The sequence below is a fragment of the Vollenhovia emeryi genome, unplaced genomic scaffold (assembly GCF_000949405.1).
Source record: "Vollenhovia emeryi isolate VEMERY1.0 unplaced genomic scaffold, V.emery_V1.0 DF939217.1, whole genome shotgun sequence".
NCBI lineage: Eukaryota > Metazoa > Arthropoda > Insecta > Hymenoptera > Formicidae > Vollenhovia > Vollenhovia emeryi.
In genome coordinates, this window is record NW_011967149.1 from 592,992 (window position 1) to 607,967 (window position 14,976).

At 46.3% G+C, this 14,976-nt stretch overlaps 1 protein-coding gene across 3 annotated transcripts in view; it reads left to right on the forward strand.

Annotated features, from left to right (window-relative positions):
- Positions 1–3,680: 3,680 nt before the first annotated feature.
- LOC105560911 (tetraspanin-5) overlaps positions 3,681–14,976 on the forward strand; it is a 136,250-nt gene continuing 124,954 nt past the window's right edge. For 2 of the 3 annotated variants that reach the window (XM_012010424.1, XM_012010423.1), the window contains exon 1: positions 3,681–4,159. In XM_012010424.1, coding sequence (XP_011865814.1) covers positions 4,070–4,159 — 90 coding nt within the window. In that variant the 5' untranslated portion in view covers positions 3,681–4,069. The remainder of the gene's footprint in view (positions 4,160–14,976) is intronic. The other variant, XM_012010421.1, reaches the window with a different exon arrangement.

Consider the following 14,976-nt stretch of genomic DNA (forward strand, 5'->3'; position numbering starts at 1 on the left):
GGAGAGACGGGGAGAGACGGGGAGAGACAGGGAGAGACAGAGAGAGACTGGGAGAAACAGGGAAAGACGGGGAGAGACAGGGAAAGACAGGGGAAGACATTAGGAGGATAGGGAGAGACATGGAGAGACAGGGAGAGAAAGAAAGAGACAGCGAGAGACGAGGAGAGACGGGGAGAGACAGGGAGAGACGGGGAGAGACAGAGAGAGACGGGGAGAGACGGGGAGTGATAGGGAGAGACGGGGAGAGACGGGGGGGGGGAGAGCGAGAGCAAGAGCGAGAGAGAGAGGGGAGCGGAATGCTGCGCTATCTTACGCTAATAAACGAAGACAGAGGAAACCGAAGTGGTATAGAACATGTTGAACAATCGGGGTGGATACGCGAAACATGGTAAGGGTAAAAGGGTCGAGGAAAATACGCGATTCTAGGGTGACTCTAAACAGGTAACGTTTCCACTCGTCACTGATATTTCTGCACTCAAGAAACAAAGGGATATGCATGTGCGTGTATGTGAAAATTTTGCAGGAAGTTGGCAACATGTGCATTTCGGTTTTAAAATTCATTTTACTATTTCATTCGCAGTTTCTTAAAGTGAAGAAATAACGGGATAGCTTTACAGTTAATAGGGTAAGCGAACCTATTTCGGAACACTTTTTAAAAAACTTGCTGTATCTTTTACATAAAATCTTCTAAAACAAATCTGATATATGCTAGTTAAGAAGTCATCCTTTAACTATTAATTAGGCATAAATCAATATTTGAAGAAGACTTTGTTTTTAAATGGCGGACAATCAATTCAAGTACTAAATTTGTTCCGAATTAGGTTCACCTGCACCTACTTCGGAACAGCTGTTTTCATGTACAGCCGCATTTCGCAACAACATAGTTTCATAATTCAATTAAGCAACGATTATCTTCCTTGAACCTTTAACTGTTGTTTAAGTCCAAAATATAAGAGAACGAGCAAGTAATATAAGAGAAATATGAAATTATTGTACTTACCGTACTTACCGTAACTCATCCCGCTCAGAAGCGCCCTGTCATGACAACCAATAACAAAAATATACTATTGTCAATTATTTTCTGTATGTACTGCTCATTTCTTCACATCACAAACTTTATTTACGATGCTCTTTACCACCAGTATTAAAATTTGACATTACGTGATAGCTAACAGGAGTTTAAAGTGTTCCGAAATAGGTGCTGTTCCGAAATAGGTTCGCTTACCCTATATCGAGGAAAGCCCTCTTATGAGATAGGTTTCTAATATGAGATAGCAGGTATTCAACGTCCAAATTCAATCGAAAATCTTTTTTCGCAACGATTACATGATCTAACAATCAATTTTCCACTAAGCAGTGAGATTTCACTCCAAGGACAATAAATTCATGGTGGAACCAACAGATGACGCCGATTAATTTAGGAGAAACTCCACTATCTCATATTAGGAGCCTAGCTCATAATACGGGCACTTTCCTCTATTAGCATTTCGTACGCGCGTGACGTGACATATAACTCGTCTCTGCTTTCTTTCTAATTTCGTCAAATCTTTATTTGATCTCGCTGTATAAGAATAGCCCTACGATTCGTGCATAAGAGGAAACAGCGGGTTTCCTTCTAAAAATACGTCTTATGTTTCAACGTGTAAAAAAAAGAAGCACGTATTGACAATTGTAATCGTTGAAATGTCAACAATAGATATCGTTAACTTTAATAACGGTACTTGTTTCTCGTTGACTTAAGTAAGATAGAACGATATATAAGTTAATTCATCATCATTAACACAGGGCGATCATTCTGATAAAATTGCTCACGTAAAGTCCTAAAGACGAAGTGCCACGCTACCGTGCAAGGACATAAAAGAAATATTACAACATGAAACTTTAGGGTATAATATTTAAACATGCATTTAGCAGCGTGCGTGTAAATAATGTTAAAAAATATATATAATATAGGTATAAGACTACTTCGCATAAAATATTAGCGGCTTGAACGAAAACAAAAGGAGTGAATGTGCCGAAGAACACGCGGATTCGTAATAAATCAATAAGGAAAAAAAAAATGTACACGAAAATGGACATCGTACTTACGTGGCGCGAAGGAGATTTTCGCGTCGTCCCAATCGGATTGTAAACACGACGTTCGTATTGAGATTGTCAGAGTCGAGTGGCGCAAGAGGCACGAGATCGCGAAAAAGCGCACACGCAGACGCGCAAGAGGGCATTAATGGAGACCTTAAAGGACGTCAAACGATAAAGAGAGCGGAAGAGATGCCGAGAGAAGAAGAGACTGAACGAGAAGGGAAAGAGACGGGAGAAAAACGACGGAGGATGCAGTCGGGTGAGGGAAAAGTGAAGGGGGAAGGAGGGAGGGCAGAAGGCCACCGAGCGATGGAAAAGGACGCGAGAGATGGAGGAAATGAGAGGGAACGTGAGGGACGGCAACGGGATTGGGCTCTTTCCTTCCTCTCCTGTATCTATCTCGAAAACAGATTTTTCGTCGTACAGGTTTTTTTTTTCGGATCTTAATGCTCCATTCTGTTTTTTTGTGGACTCGAAGCCAACATTCTCGATTATCTTACGGCGATATTTACGATTTGGACGCAGTTTCCATTCGACGGAATATTAAGTGTTCGCTATCCAGTGTGAGTTGTTGCGAAATGTCCTGCGGTAAGAAGAAATTACTACAAATTCGTTATTATATAGGATATTTCAGGACATAATTGTACACATTTTCCCAAAAAAAAGTCAATATAACCGTGTATCCTATTTTTCGTGTGTCCTATTTTTATTCCTTCGTTTTCGTGTTCGAGCTGCAGGCTGCATCGAGATCATGGGATCTTCAAATATTTATTATAAGCTTAAAATTTAATGTAATTCGAAGAATCTCATTTTACCAACATGATAAATGTCGTCGTCCTCAAGATTGAACGCTGTATCTTTATAACTGTCGTGAACAGTACACGTGTTTACGTGAACTTTTTCGTTTAAAATAATGATTCATATCCTCTAGAACGCTGACCACCGTTCCCGCTGAAACACCCTGCATTTCCACTTTTAACAGATGAATTTATTTTTAATTTCCCACACTGACAAAATAACGAATGAATACGAATGAGATGATTTTCTCTCATTTTTCCATTGCTTTTTAATACCCGTACTGCGATATTTGCAAACCAAAGTGATCGTTGTAACAAAACACGTGCTTTTTTCGCGAACACCTAGCGCCGGCCCTGGGAGAGGGAGCGATGGATAGAGGGGGGGGGGGAGAGAAACCATCGGGTAGGGGCAGGGTGGCGAGTCGAGTGGGGGTTCGATCGTGCGAGAGAGAAGCGCGTGAGCGAGAGGCCGCGAGCGAGGGAGAGAGGAAGCGACGAGGTCGCTCGAAGGGGGAGCGCGAGGTGCCGGAGCGACGGAGGAGAGGTAGACGTCCTCAGGGTGGGGAACGGCGCATGGGGGTGGCGGAGCGCGCAACGTGCAGTGCGGGGAGCGGGGGGGGCAGGCGGTGGTCGCGACTTGCTGGCAGTCTCGTTGATCCGGCTGCGAGCAGTACGCGCCGTGACGTGACAATGGCGGTAGTCGTAATTGCGGTACGGTGCGATGCTATGATCAGCTGATCAACCGAGCCCGAGAGAGAGAGAGAAAGAGAGAGAGAGAGAGAGAGAGAGAGAGAGAGAGAGAGAGAGGGGTTGAGAAAGAGAGGCCGAAATCGAGAAAAAGCGAGAAAGAGAGAGGGAGAGAAAGAGCGCGCACGCGGATATTTTTAAAGAGGCGCCGACGGGGAAGAAGAGGCCGAAAGAGAGTTTGCAAACCCCCTCGCAAACCCTCTCGCAAACCGTCTCGTTCTTGGCCATGTCGCCGTTCTCGTGATCGGGCTCCGGAAGGTGCGCTCTTCGTTCTCTCCCCTGGCTGTATGTGAATTATACAGTGTGCCACTCCGGCGCTCTCCCCGCTCGCCCCCGTCCCTCCCCCTCATTTGTCGCCACGCGCGTACATCCGCCCGGTGTGTTGTGTGTCTGTGCGGCACGTATGCGTGGGGTTCGCACGACCGATAGATAAATGTCTCGCAGTCATGCCCGCCGTGCGGAAGTACCGAAGGGATACCAGCGAGGTGAGCTGCTGCCTCAAGTACGTGATCTTTGGATTTAACGTCATGTTTTGGGTGAGTACGCGAAAGCCGCCAACAGTTTCGCTCTAAGCCCCCATCTGGCAGCCGCGGGAGATCACGGATGTTTCCGCCTCGTCGGAGGTGACGGTCCATCGGAAAAAGGACTCCGCGTAGATCTCGTCACCGATAGCAGCTATCAGGCAGCAAGTTAGAACTTCGCGTAGAGCTTCATCGGCCGTTTAAACATTTAAGGAAACTTAGCCCCGAGTCTTAGCGCCCCGAAGAAATCCCGGTCGTTATTTCCAAACGAGTCCCTCGAACTTCTTCCAGCGTCGCGGACGTTGCCTGGAAGAAGATTTCGGGCGACCCGGGCGGATTTCGAGCATTACCGCCGACGGACTTTTGAGTATCACCTATCGAGGAGAATCTGAATATTATCCACCGCGAGACGCCGTTGCCTCCGACGAAGCCGAGGCTCTAAGACGCTTTCGAGACAAAGTCTCGTTAGTTCGAAAGAATTCACGACACCTCGAACGTTATCTCCCAGGTATTTTCAAACGTTAATTCCAAAAGAGTCGCAGCTTCATTACGGGAAATGGCATGGAGCTAGAGGCGAGCTTCCGGTAGCTGTGAGCAGTAAACGGAGTTCCGTAATGGAGTTCCTTTTAATTTATACCGGCTTCGTGCCTTACAAAGTCATTATTAATTTTCCGTGCGTTTGCGCGAAAAGTGTAACGCGGGCGAACGGCGTTTTCAAGGCGGAGTAAAATTTGCGCGTCGCCTCCCCGGTTCGCTTTTGTTTGCGTCGCGACGAGAGTTTATTGTCGCGCCGCACGCGAACCCTTTTTCACGTTCCAAATGAAGCGTGTCACGTTGTTTGTTTAATAACGCCCGCCAGATTGTTCGGAAGTGTTGATGGATCGCAGCGATCGCTAGGCGCTGCGTGCGCGCGCGCGCGCTCGGGAATTAAGTGCAACGTGGACCCAGTCCCGCGCGAGCACATTTGCGAAATCTCGACCGAAATACCACTCGTCTTCCCCGGCTTTCGATCTTACCGTGCGTCGTTGCACTTTGCGCGTTCTTATCTTAATGATGTTAAATGGGAAAGTCATTGACGCGCGAGGCACTCGGTTCCATTCCACCATCCCTCCGTAAAGATCTCTCCCTTTTCACAATGGAGTCTTGCTGGCAGAATGCGATTACGTCTATCACGTTAGCCGAAGAGTTTCCACGGTGAAACGCTATCGGACAGTTGGATAGATATCAATTATCGCGTCTCACGACCGAAGCTCTTATTTGTCGCTGGCGGCGGATACCGAAGAAACGTGTGTACCGAGCCGTTTATTGCGCCGCAGAGCTTATTAGGCGGCTTTTACATCTGATTTACTGCATATAGGCACGTAAAGATCAAGTCTGTCTCTGTCGAGATCGAAGCTTAATCCACTATGTGCCCTTCGCGTCTAGAAACATTCCATTTTATGTAAGCGAATCGAAACGCTTAACAATTCTGTCAACAACGTACGCTGAGGAAGAAAAAGCTGTTGAATCAAGAAATATTTCTTGATTCAGCTATATGCGGCGATCACGGGCTGCCAAGCAAATGTTTAGCAATGCGGAAAAATATGCGTCAATTAAAACAATATGTATTTCGATAAATCACTGCAGGTTTAACTTAAAAACACAAGCACTGCCGACTAACTGTATTTAGTCATTTCAATAACTTTTTTCTCAGTGTACGATTGTACAATGAACAATGTACAATTTATCAACTTGCGGGCATTTTTGAAACGAAGAAGTATGGAAACGACCTTACTGACAACTCTTTATTATAATAAAACGCAACGCTTCGGCCAGTAATACTGCATGGTCCTCTTCAGGCAACAAACTTACAAGAGTGCCTACAAATGTCTGAAGACCAGATAAACAAAATCTGAACTCAATTAGGATAAGCTCTTGCGCAAGAGAAAAAGAAATCAAGGTGTTTTTAATATAATAAAACTCACAACATTCGTCAGACTAGAGATGTGAAAATTAAGTTGGAACTCAGGAATTTCATTTTACAATGTGTCTTGTCATCAACGTTGGATAACAGAATAAGCGATAAATAAAGCTAAAGTCAGGTATAGCAGTTACAAGGAAACGTGGACGGGGAGGAATGTAAATACTAGGTTATTCCAATTATCCTATTGTGCATAGACTCAAGATTTTCAGTGTCTCGCCGTTATAGGTTGATTGTATTGTCAATGTGTTTTTCGATGAAAAACATTTCTGCAATTTCTCTTTCTAAATTTTTGTAACGTGTTTATCGGCTGCAAAATATAACAGAATGTCGCCAGAGGCAAAGAGCGCGTCGTAGATTAGGCTTGGAGGCTCACTGAAGCCGGTAGTTTGTGATTTGTCGGCGCTAACGAGCGAAAATTGACAATTAAATTAATCCTGTAGCAAGCTAAATTATACCTGAAATTACAAACTTGAGGTATAACTACGTTCAACTAGATTCAGTTAATCGAGATTTATTCTGATCATAATAGATTTGTTTTCTAGAGCGCGTTCTAAACGGTTGTTCAGTCCTCGCCCCCGAAATAACATTCGCGGCAAATACAATGACGTCTCGTGTAAGAGAATAACGACGGCATATTTAGATTTGGATCACCGCTATTTACACGACGCGTAAATACGGGGCTCGGGCCATCGTTCAAATTTACCGCGGGGGCTTTCGGATAAAAATGAAACGGGTGCTTTTCGAGGGGATCAATCTTCTTCTTTTTTTCCTCCCGCTCTCTCGACGCCGACACGCTTGTTTGTCGGCGGGGAGATTTGCGGGGGGGAGAGATCCGCGATGTTGCATTTTTGCAGGAGAAAACGCCGCGAACGAGCCGCAATGCAGCTCGCGCGCGCCGCGAGGTGTCCCAATTGCAAGGACCGCGACGGCGCTGCGCAGTGGCGCACGTGTGCGTCACGGTCCGCACATTTTTCCAACGAGCGCAGTGCGCATTGATTACGGAGCGTAAAAGAATAATCCGCCCCGGTTCAGTGACAAAAAAAAACTTGAAAAAAGAATAGACGAAGGATACGCGATCGGCTCTTTTCGCCGCGATCTTGTTAGCCCGAAACCTACTTTCCGCTATCGCGTCGCCTCGGCGCGACTCGACACGCTCGAATCGCTCCCGGATTCGTCCGTTTACGGCTGCATTAAAGTCGGAGGAACAATGAATAAGATACGCGAACGACCTTTCGCGATCAATGCGTATCAACGGCGCGCGACTCTCGCAACGCTTAAAGGGGATGGCGCGTGCCCCGCGCGGTCTCCCGGCAAACGGATTCCGCTTGCGGGACACCGGTTTGCGAATCGTGCCCGCGTTTCCTTTGATTTAGGTTCCGTTTGATCGAGCGGCTGTCACCCCCGCCGCGACGGATAACGCGGTCGGGACGGCCGGGGCGATAGATCAACAATACCCGCGAGCACGGCGCGCCGGCGGCGGCCGCGCGGCGCGGAAACGCGCCGCGCGACACGCGGGCTGTTTGCAAATTGTAATTTTATTTCGCGCATGTACACGCGCCCGTTACCACGTTCGCAAATTGATTTACGTGCCGTGAAACAGGCACCTTGAGCCCGTCGCCCGGATTTCCGAGTGAATCCCATTTCCCGGTTGAGACTTGCGTAAGCCTCGCGCGCTGTCGGCGTAGACGCGCGAGACGCGAGATTTAAGGGTCTTCCCGGATATAGACCCCGCTGTCATTAAACCTAGGAGATGTCAATAACGCCACGCGATCGAGGTGAAGGAGCACAGATAGATTCTTGAATTTATTAGCTAGAGAAACGTAAGTACAAATTCCGCTCGTACAGAAAAGTTGCAAATTACCGATTATCGCCAATGGTTTTATCGCCAATAAACTTGCAACCTTCCTGTAAAGACCTGTGTCAACGATGCCTGGTCCTAGTTCCAGTTCTAAGAAATGTGTAGCCAATCAACTTGCACCTTTTATGGAATAGCTGCTGTTGATTGACTACATATTTTTCGAAACTAAAACTTCAGCCAAGTTTTGTATCATAGACGCAGACCTTAAGACCAGAATTTACGCGTACTCTTCCGAGTGAATTCAATTGAATTCTTAAGAATCGGATCCCTAAATTCTTGAATTTATTCGCAAGAGAAACGTACGCGCAAATTTCGCTCTTACAGAAAAGTTGCAAGTTGAGTGATTATCGCCAGTGGTTTTTAGCCAATTGACTTGCAACCTTCCTGCAAGAGCAGAATTTGCGCGTACGCTTCTCTTACGAATAAATTCAAGAATCTGGTCCCCGGTCTCGCGCAAATTCGTAGACATTACATTGTGCAACAAAACCGCGTTACAATAAAATCGCTCAGGTCTGAGCGTCCCCGCGCTGTTCCCTCAATAAATGTTCTCACCGATTAACAGGCGAATAATGGAACCACTTGCGATGCCGAGCGGTAAAAAATACGGCGCGGGTCACGCAAAACCGACTGGGTTCCTCGACCGGGTTAAAGTAACCGCACGGTAATGAACTCCGTGCGAGCTTATTTTACCGGGACGGATTAAAGGTGTTATTGATTTTCCCGTAGCCAGGCGGCGGGCTCGGTTCGGGGTTTTCGCGAAATGTAGCACTGGCCTAGTGATATGTGGAGAGTTCTTCCCGCCAGGCACTCCCCGTAATTAAGTAGCGGACGTGCCACGGAAGACCACGCTCATCTCAGACCCATCTCGTGATTCGCGAGCGAAAATATGAAAAATAACATTAGCTGCGATCGCGACACTATGTCCTTGTGCGCGGTACATTTTAACGGATTCGAGTGGAAGACGATGGTCGGAAAATAGCGTCTGTGCGGAAGAAATAGCCGCCATCAAGTGAACATTTTAACACCAGGGATAAACAAACTCTCAAAATATATATAGTTGAGAATAAAAATAAGTTTGAAATATATATAATTGGAGGAAAGCATTATGAGACAGGCTCCTAATATGAGATAGCGGAGTTTCTCCTAAATTAATCGGCGTCATCTGTGTTGGTTCCACCATGAATTTATTGCCCTTGAAGTGAAGTCTCTCTGTTTAGTAGAAAATTGATTGTTAGATCGTGTAGTCGTTGCGAAAAAAAGATTTTTTATTGAATTTGGATGTTGAAAACCTACCATCTCGTATTAGAAGTCTATCTCATAGGGAACTTTCCTCTATATATTCATTACTTATCGTAAATTATGTAATAATAATAAAAATAAGTAAATATCTCGGTACAACCGGCGTTGCGTTTTTATCTCTAATTATTGTGATAAATTTACGGTTATAAATTCTTTTTGTCATGTAATTTAGAAAACTGCGTTGAAATGGTTTACCTTTAGTAACCGAAACGTCTGATGTTTATTAAATTGATCGACATTAAACACTGAAAAAGCAAACTGGTGCGTTCTTGCTCATTTCCATCTAGGTGAAAATACATTTAAATATCGTACAAAAAAGAGGAAATTTGTCAAAGGCTCTTATTGCCCTTATCTTAGCTTACTGTTAAAAATAAGTAATAATCACTCCTCTCTTTGTCAATAAAAAGATTCTACGCAACTTGTCTAGTAAATAAGCTACAAATATTCTTTTATCGCGCCAATGACGATAATTATCCATTTGTATGTGTATTTTACAATATCCGCTATTTTTAATTGCGGGGAAAGTGCTGCAATTAATATGCGCTCGTGTGTCGAGCGGCCGCGTGAAAATCCGCGAAATCGGTTGAATCAGGATTCTCGACTCGCTCTGAGCTAATAAAAGTTGCAACTTTCGCAGTACGGTCCTGATATTCTTTCAGCGGAACTTACAGACATTCGCCGGGGTCTTAAGTTTTGTAGTTCGGAAGTCGCGGCGAGTTAACCCGGCGACTACCAGCGTTTCTCGTTGTCTGTACAGAGTGAGATGTTAAAAGGACAAGGAAAAGGAAAAGACCGAAGAAAGCGGGGGGGGGGGAAGAAAGCGAGAGAGACAGAGAGAAGATTTTGAAGGAAGCGCACGATTCGCGCAGCGCCGGGCTCGTAAAATTTTTACGCGCCGCTGAAAAATAATAACGGCCGTCGCGCAAATAATTTCATCGCGGAGTTCTTCCCGCGCGGAATGGTTTTTCCTCGCGCGAGCGGAAAGCCGGGCCGCGCCGCTCGGTTCGCAAAGTTGGCGCGCGGAAAATGAAATACCGCGTGAAGCATTTATGGCTTGTCGGACAGGCGTGCCCCCGAGATCGTCGTTCACAATCCCGTAACAAACTCGTAACGCAATTTTCCGCGCACTCGCACCCCTTTTTCGCTCTTTGGGTCGCGCGAGGGGCAGGAGGGGGGAAAAAAATAGGGCGCTCCTTCCGCGTAAACGGCCGACGTTCCTATTCCGACTGCTATTTGCATCCCCAATTGGTAATATCGTCGCGATATCGTATTGATGCAGTCATTGCGCTTATCGTGCTTGCACAGCTGGTCCAGTTCCATTGCAATTCGCTCGAATTAACGGCAGCCGCTTCAACGGCCAGTTTGGACATTTGTTTTCGAGCAAACGCGCGGAGAAACAAATTATATTTCATCGTTTATTCTTCATATTTTGCTCGGGAGATGGAAATAAACGGCGCGGGCGACAGATTATTGAAATACGCGTTCCTATATATCCATCACATTCCACTTAAAAAATAGAAACGGATCGCCTGAATGATAGATCGGAAAAGATGGGGTAATTATATTCTTCATTGTTTGACGTTGAAAGCTGAATGTGATTTAAAAACTGACGCATTGCAAAAAAAGATGACTCCCTGCAGTCATCTTTCGACTCCGAGTCGAATCCTTCCGTCGAAAGGGGAGATCGACTCGGAATCGTCTCGTTCCACCTTTAATTTCCGACGATTTCATCCCTCGAGTCTGAACATTTTGTCGTCAGGGCCCGGTTTCACCAAACGTCGCTTAACTTTAATCTCAGTGTAACTCATTGTTCGCCTCTTTCTAGGGAGACAGTTTGGAAAGAGACAAAGGACGAAGAGACTAAGCCAGGCTTAAAGCGATGCGACGTCGGTGAAACCGGGCCCCGAACATTCGATAGAGAGCACCGAAAAAGATTCGAAATCGGAGTCTACGTGGGCGAGGTTTATCGCTCGGCGGACTCGGTGGAAACGTCCGAGTCTCCGCGGCCGGCCAGCCACATTCTCGTATTCGACTGAAAAGGAATCCGGCTACGGGATCGGCATATTTCACGAGCCGAATCCGTTCACCGCGCTTTCTGCATGGCTGCCCTCGAACAGATGATTGGCCTTGCCGGCTGACGATGACTCCGAGCCGGGCGGCACTCTCCCGGCTTTACACGTCACTCCCGTGCGTGTGAACGGCCGCGAGCGTGCGTGTCCCGCGTGATTCCCGCGTCGCCCCGACGACTACACGAAACCACGCCGATACTGCTCTTCGCGAAAACGTCAGGCCGTCCACCTCGCGCGGCGACTGTATTCCCGGCTCGGAGGTTTGCGCGCAAATTAAATTTGCATTTTTCTAACATTTATTCGCTCGGAGGTGCATAATGTCGCTCGTTTTGAATCCCAATGCACGTCCCACGTACGAGTATTTCGAGGTGTGGACGAAAGTAAGAGTCGACAATGTTCGTACTCTCGAAAAGCCAATCGGTGCATTATCACTGAAAATAGTTACAGCACTGGATAACTCAGTGCTATACTTATAACTGTGAATCAGCGAATATTCGCCGTTTTCAGTGATAATCCACCGATTGACCTTTAGAGAGTGTATTATCACGGTCGGAATTGTTAGAATTTACAGGACGAAGAGGATCGACTTGAATTTCAGCTGCGTTGATCTGAAAACGACGTTGCAACGAAATGATGCACGTCCTTAACGGGGCCGAGAATCCGTGTCGTCTTACGTGCAGTTCTTATTCATTAATGCCTGGACCTCAGTTTTACTGGGATTCACATTTTCATAATCTTTATTCCCATCTGCACAGCGATGAGTTTCAGGCTGTAGTTCACGCAGCTTCTATAGAGGTCTGTGGTACATACATGCAGCCTGAAACTCAGTGATTCGTACAGATGAGAAAAATGATGATAAAAATGCAGGTCCAGGCGTTAATGAACGAGACTGCACGGTAGCCTCGGAATGAGCGAACTTGTTCATACCCGGTTATTTGTACGTGCAAGATTCTATTCGAATGAATTCACTCATACTCGCTACTTTCGGTCGGTTCGATCTCTTTTAACGCGAGTTCACGACTCGCGTGGCTCGCCCTCGGAAATTTCCCAGGCCTTCCGGTGCTCGCCGCAGCCGGAGAAGTAACGAGAGACGATTTTGTTTCACCGAGGGGCTCCCAAAACTAACAAATCTAAGGCCCGGTTTCGCCAACGTCGTTTAACTTTAAGCTTAGCTTAATTCGTTCTTTGTCCCTTCCCAACTGTTACCTCAGAAAGAGACAAACGTGAATTAAACCGAGATTAAAGGTAAGCGACGGTTTTGGCGAAACCGGGCCTAAGCGATACATTTTTAGACGCCGTGCTCTCCGCGCGACCCACCGTGCAACTCCCTAGATCCGTCCCTGCCAACTGCCTCCCTTCACCCGCGGCGCCCTCGCCCGCCGTTCTGTATCGCCGTCGGCGGCGTTTGAGGAATCTCATTACAAAAGTTGCCCGTACAACCGGTTTCTAACCAGTGCAACCGGCCACCATGCCACGGAGATTCGCGGAGGGATTCTGGCTGCGACTCCTCTCATTCGATACGTCCTTTACCTGCCTGGATGCACGAACTTCCGGTAATGGCGAACGGGTTGGAGAAGGACGTCGCGTGTGGAGTTTCCGCGGGACGATCCATTCGGGACGACGAGGATGACGTGTACCCGACGCTCGCCCCCGGGCTCTTCGCGGTTGAGAGTGACAATGCGAGGAAGCTCTCGTGGCGGTTTACACGCGACGGATGTGCATCTTTTTCACCGTCGTTTCTTTCCGCCTCTCCTTCGTCGACGGGGCCCTAAACAAGACTCGATCCGTCGATGCCTTTGCGTTAGAGCGAAGCTCCGTCGACTCGTCGGACGAATCGACAGACCGATTGTCCTAATTGTCCGAGAACTATCGAGGCAAACATTTTTTTTTTCCCTCCAGGGAAATAGATTCCGACGGTAGACAAGGAGTATGCCGTCAAGTCGCCGGCGTGTCCCGCATATATCACGACGTCCGTCGTAAATTAATTTTTCGAAGCGTTGTGCGGGACACGACGGAGGAAATATAATTTCCTCGTGGTATATTCCACGTCTACGGGGACGTAATCGCGGCTCGCTGCGCGAAAGAACTATGCTACACAAGCGCGTGTGCGTGTGTGCGTGTGTGTGCGTGTGCGCGCGCGTGTGTGTGCGAAAGGCGTCGTTAAAGCAGTTTCGACTCCGTCGGCCGGGCGCATGAATAGAATCGCGGCGCACGCGAGAGTGTGCGTGCGCCGCGATTCTTTACAAAATTCTCGAGAGAGAAGAATTTTGAGATAACTTCTTTCCCCGATATTTCTCAAGTCGTTGCGCCGCATGTGCGGCCGCGGAAGCGGAAGTCGTCTCGTTATTCGCGACGTAGACTGTATTAACCCGACAAACGACATTGCGGGGAGTCCCCTTGGCGAATAAAATACAAGATTCGCGTCGACGGCGGGAGCAATCCTTTTCACGGAGAGACCGATATGGTTACCACTTGTCTAATTAGGGTTGGCACAATAAATAACAATATTTGGGACAGCTATATCTGCGATTGTCATATCCACATTGGTATGATAAGTGGTGGGGACAACTATATGCGTTTTGTGCAGCAAACTTATAGCGAATTCGGTTGCTTTGCACTAGTGCGCACTCAGTGCACACTAAAGCTTGTTTATAGTCAGTTTTTATTTTTAACTTTGTCTTAAAGACATGTTCAAAGAGTAGTCAAAAAATGATCCGTGTAAACGTTGCACAGGCCATTTTTCTGGAAGGAAATATTGCAAGAGGTATTTAAGATGATCTTTAAATGTGAGAATTGACTGGAAACAAGGCTTAGTGTACGCTCAGTGCGCACTAGTGCAACCAACCGAATTCGCTATTAGCGAAAGTTGCAACACAAAACAATGTACAACGGCAACATTTAAATTTCAGTTATTTTTGCCTTAGGTGTTGTATTATGTATAATTGTAAATATATAAAATCATATCCATATATGTATATGCGTACATCCTCGCCTGCAAAGCAGGCATTTTAATTCCGTTGTCATTACCAATAATTCTATTTGGCATTCTAGAACTAATTGAGCGAAATTGAATCTCCAGTTAATACAGTAAACAAATCAAATTACTGGCTTTACCGCACGTACGGACAACAAGAAACATAAATTTATTAATATCAATGTTAGTAATTGGAATGCACCTGTATGTCGTGATGAATTAATTAAACGCGCTTAATTAAATTAATTAATGAAAAGATAAGTCCCGCGACATATCGACACTGTAATATGTATGTATATGCGCTGTTTATATTTTACCTAAGGTAACTACGTTTCTTCTACGCTGGAGAATTAAAAAAGTCAAGTTTTCACGCATGTCAATAGTCGTAGCAAGGATTTTTTTCATAATTTTTAATACTCGATATTTAATAGAAATGACAAAAGGTATACAAAAGATATCAGCGAAAATCTAGCCCCGGTTCCACAATTGTAAATTGAAATCGAAAATCAGCACAATCTCCTATCTCGTAGTCGCTGGCACGGGTGACTCGAGAGTTTTGTACCGGGGAAAATCGCGTTAAGAAGCTACGACTGAACTTGGAGAGACAAAGGGCGAATTTCGGGTATTTGGAGCGAACGGGGGGGGGGGGGGCGGCCACTGACGGCGGGG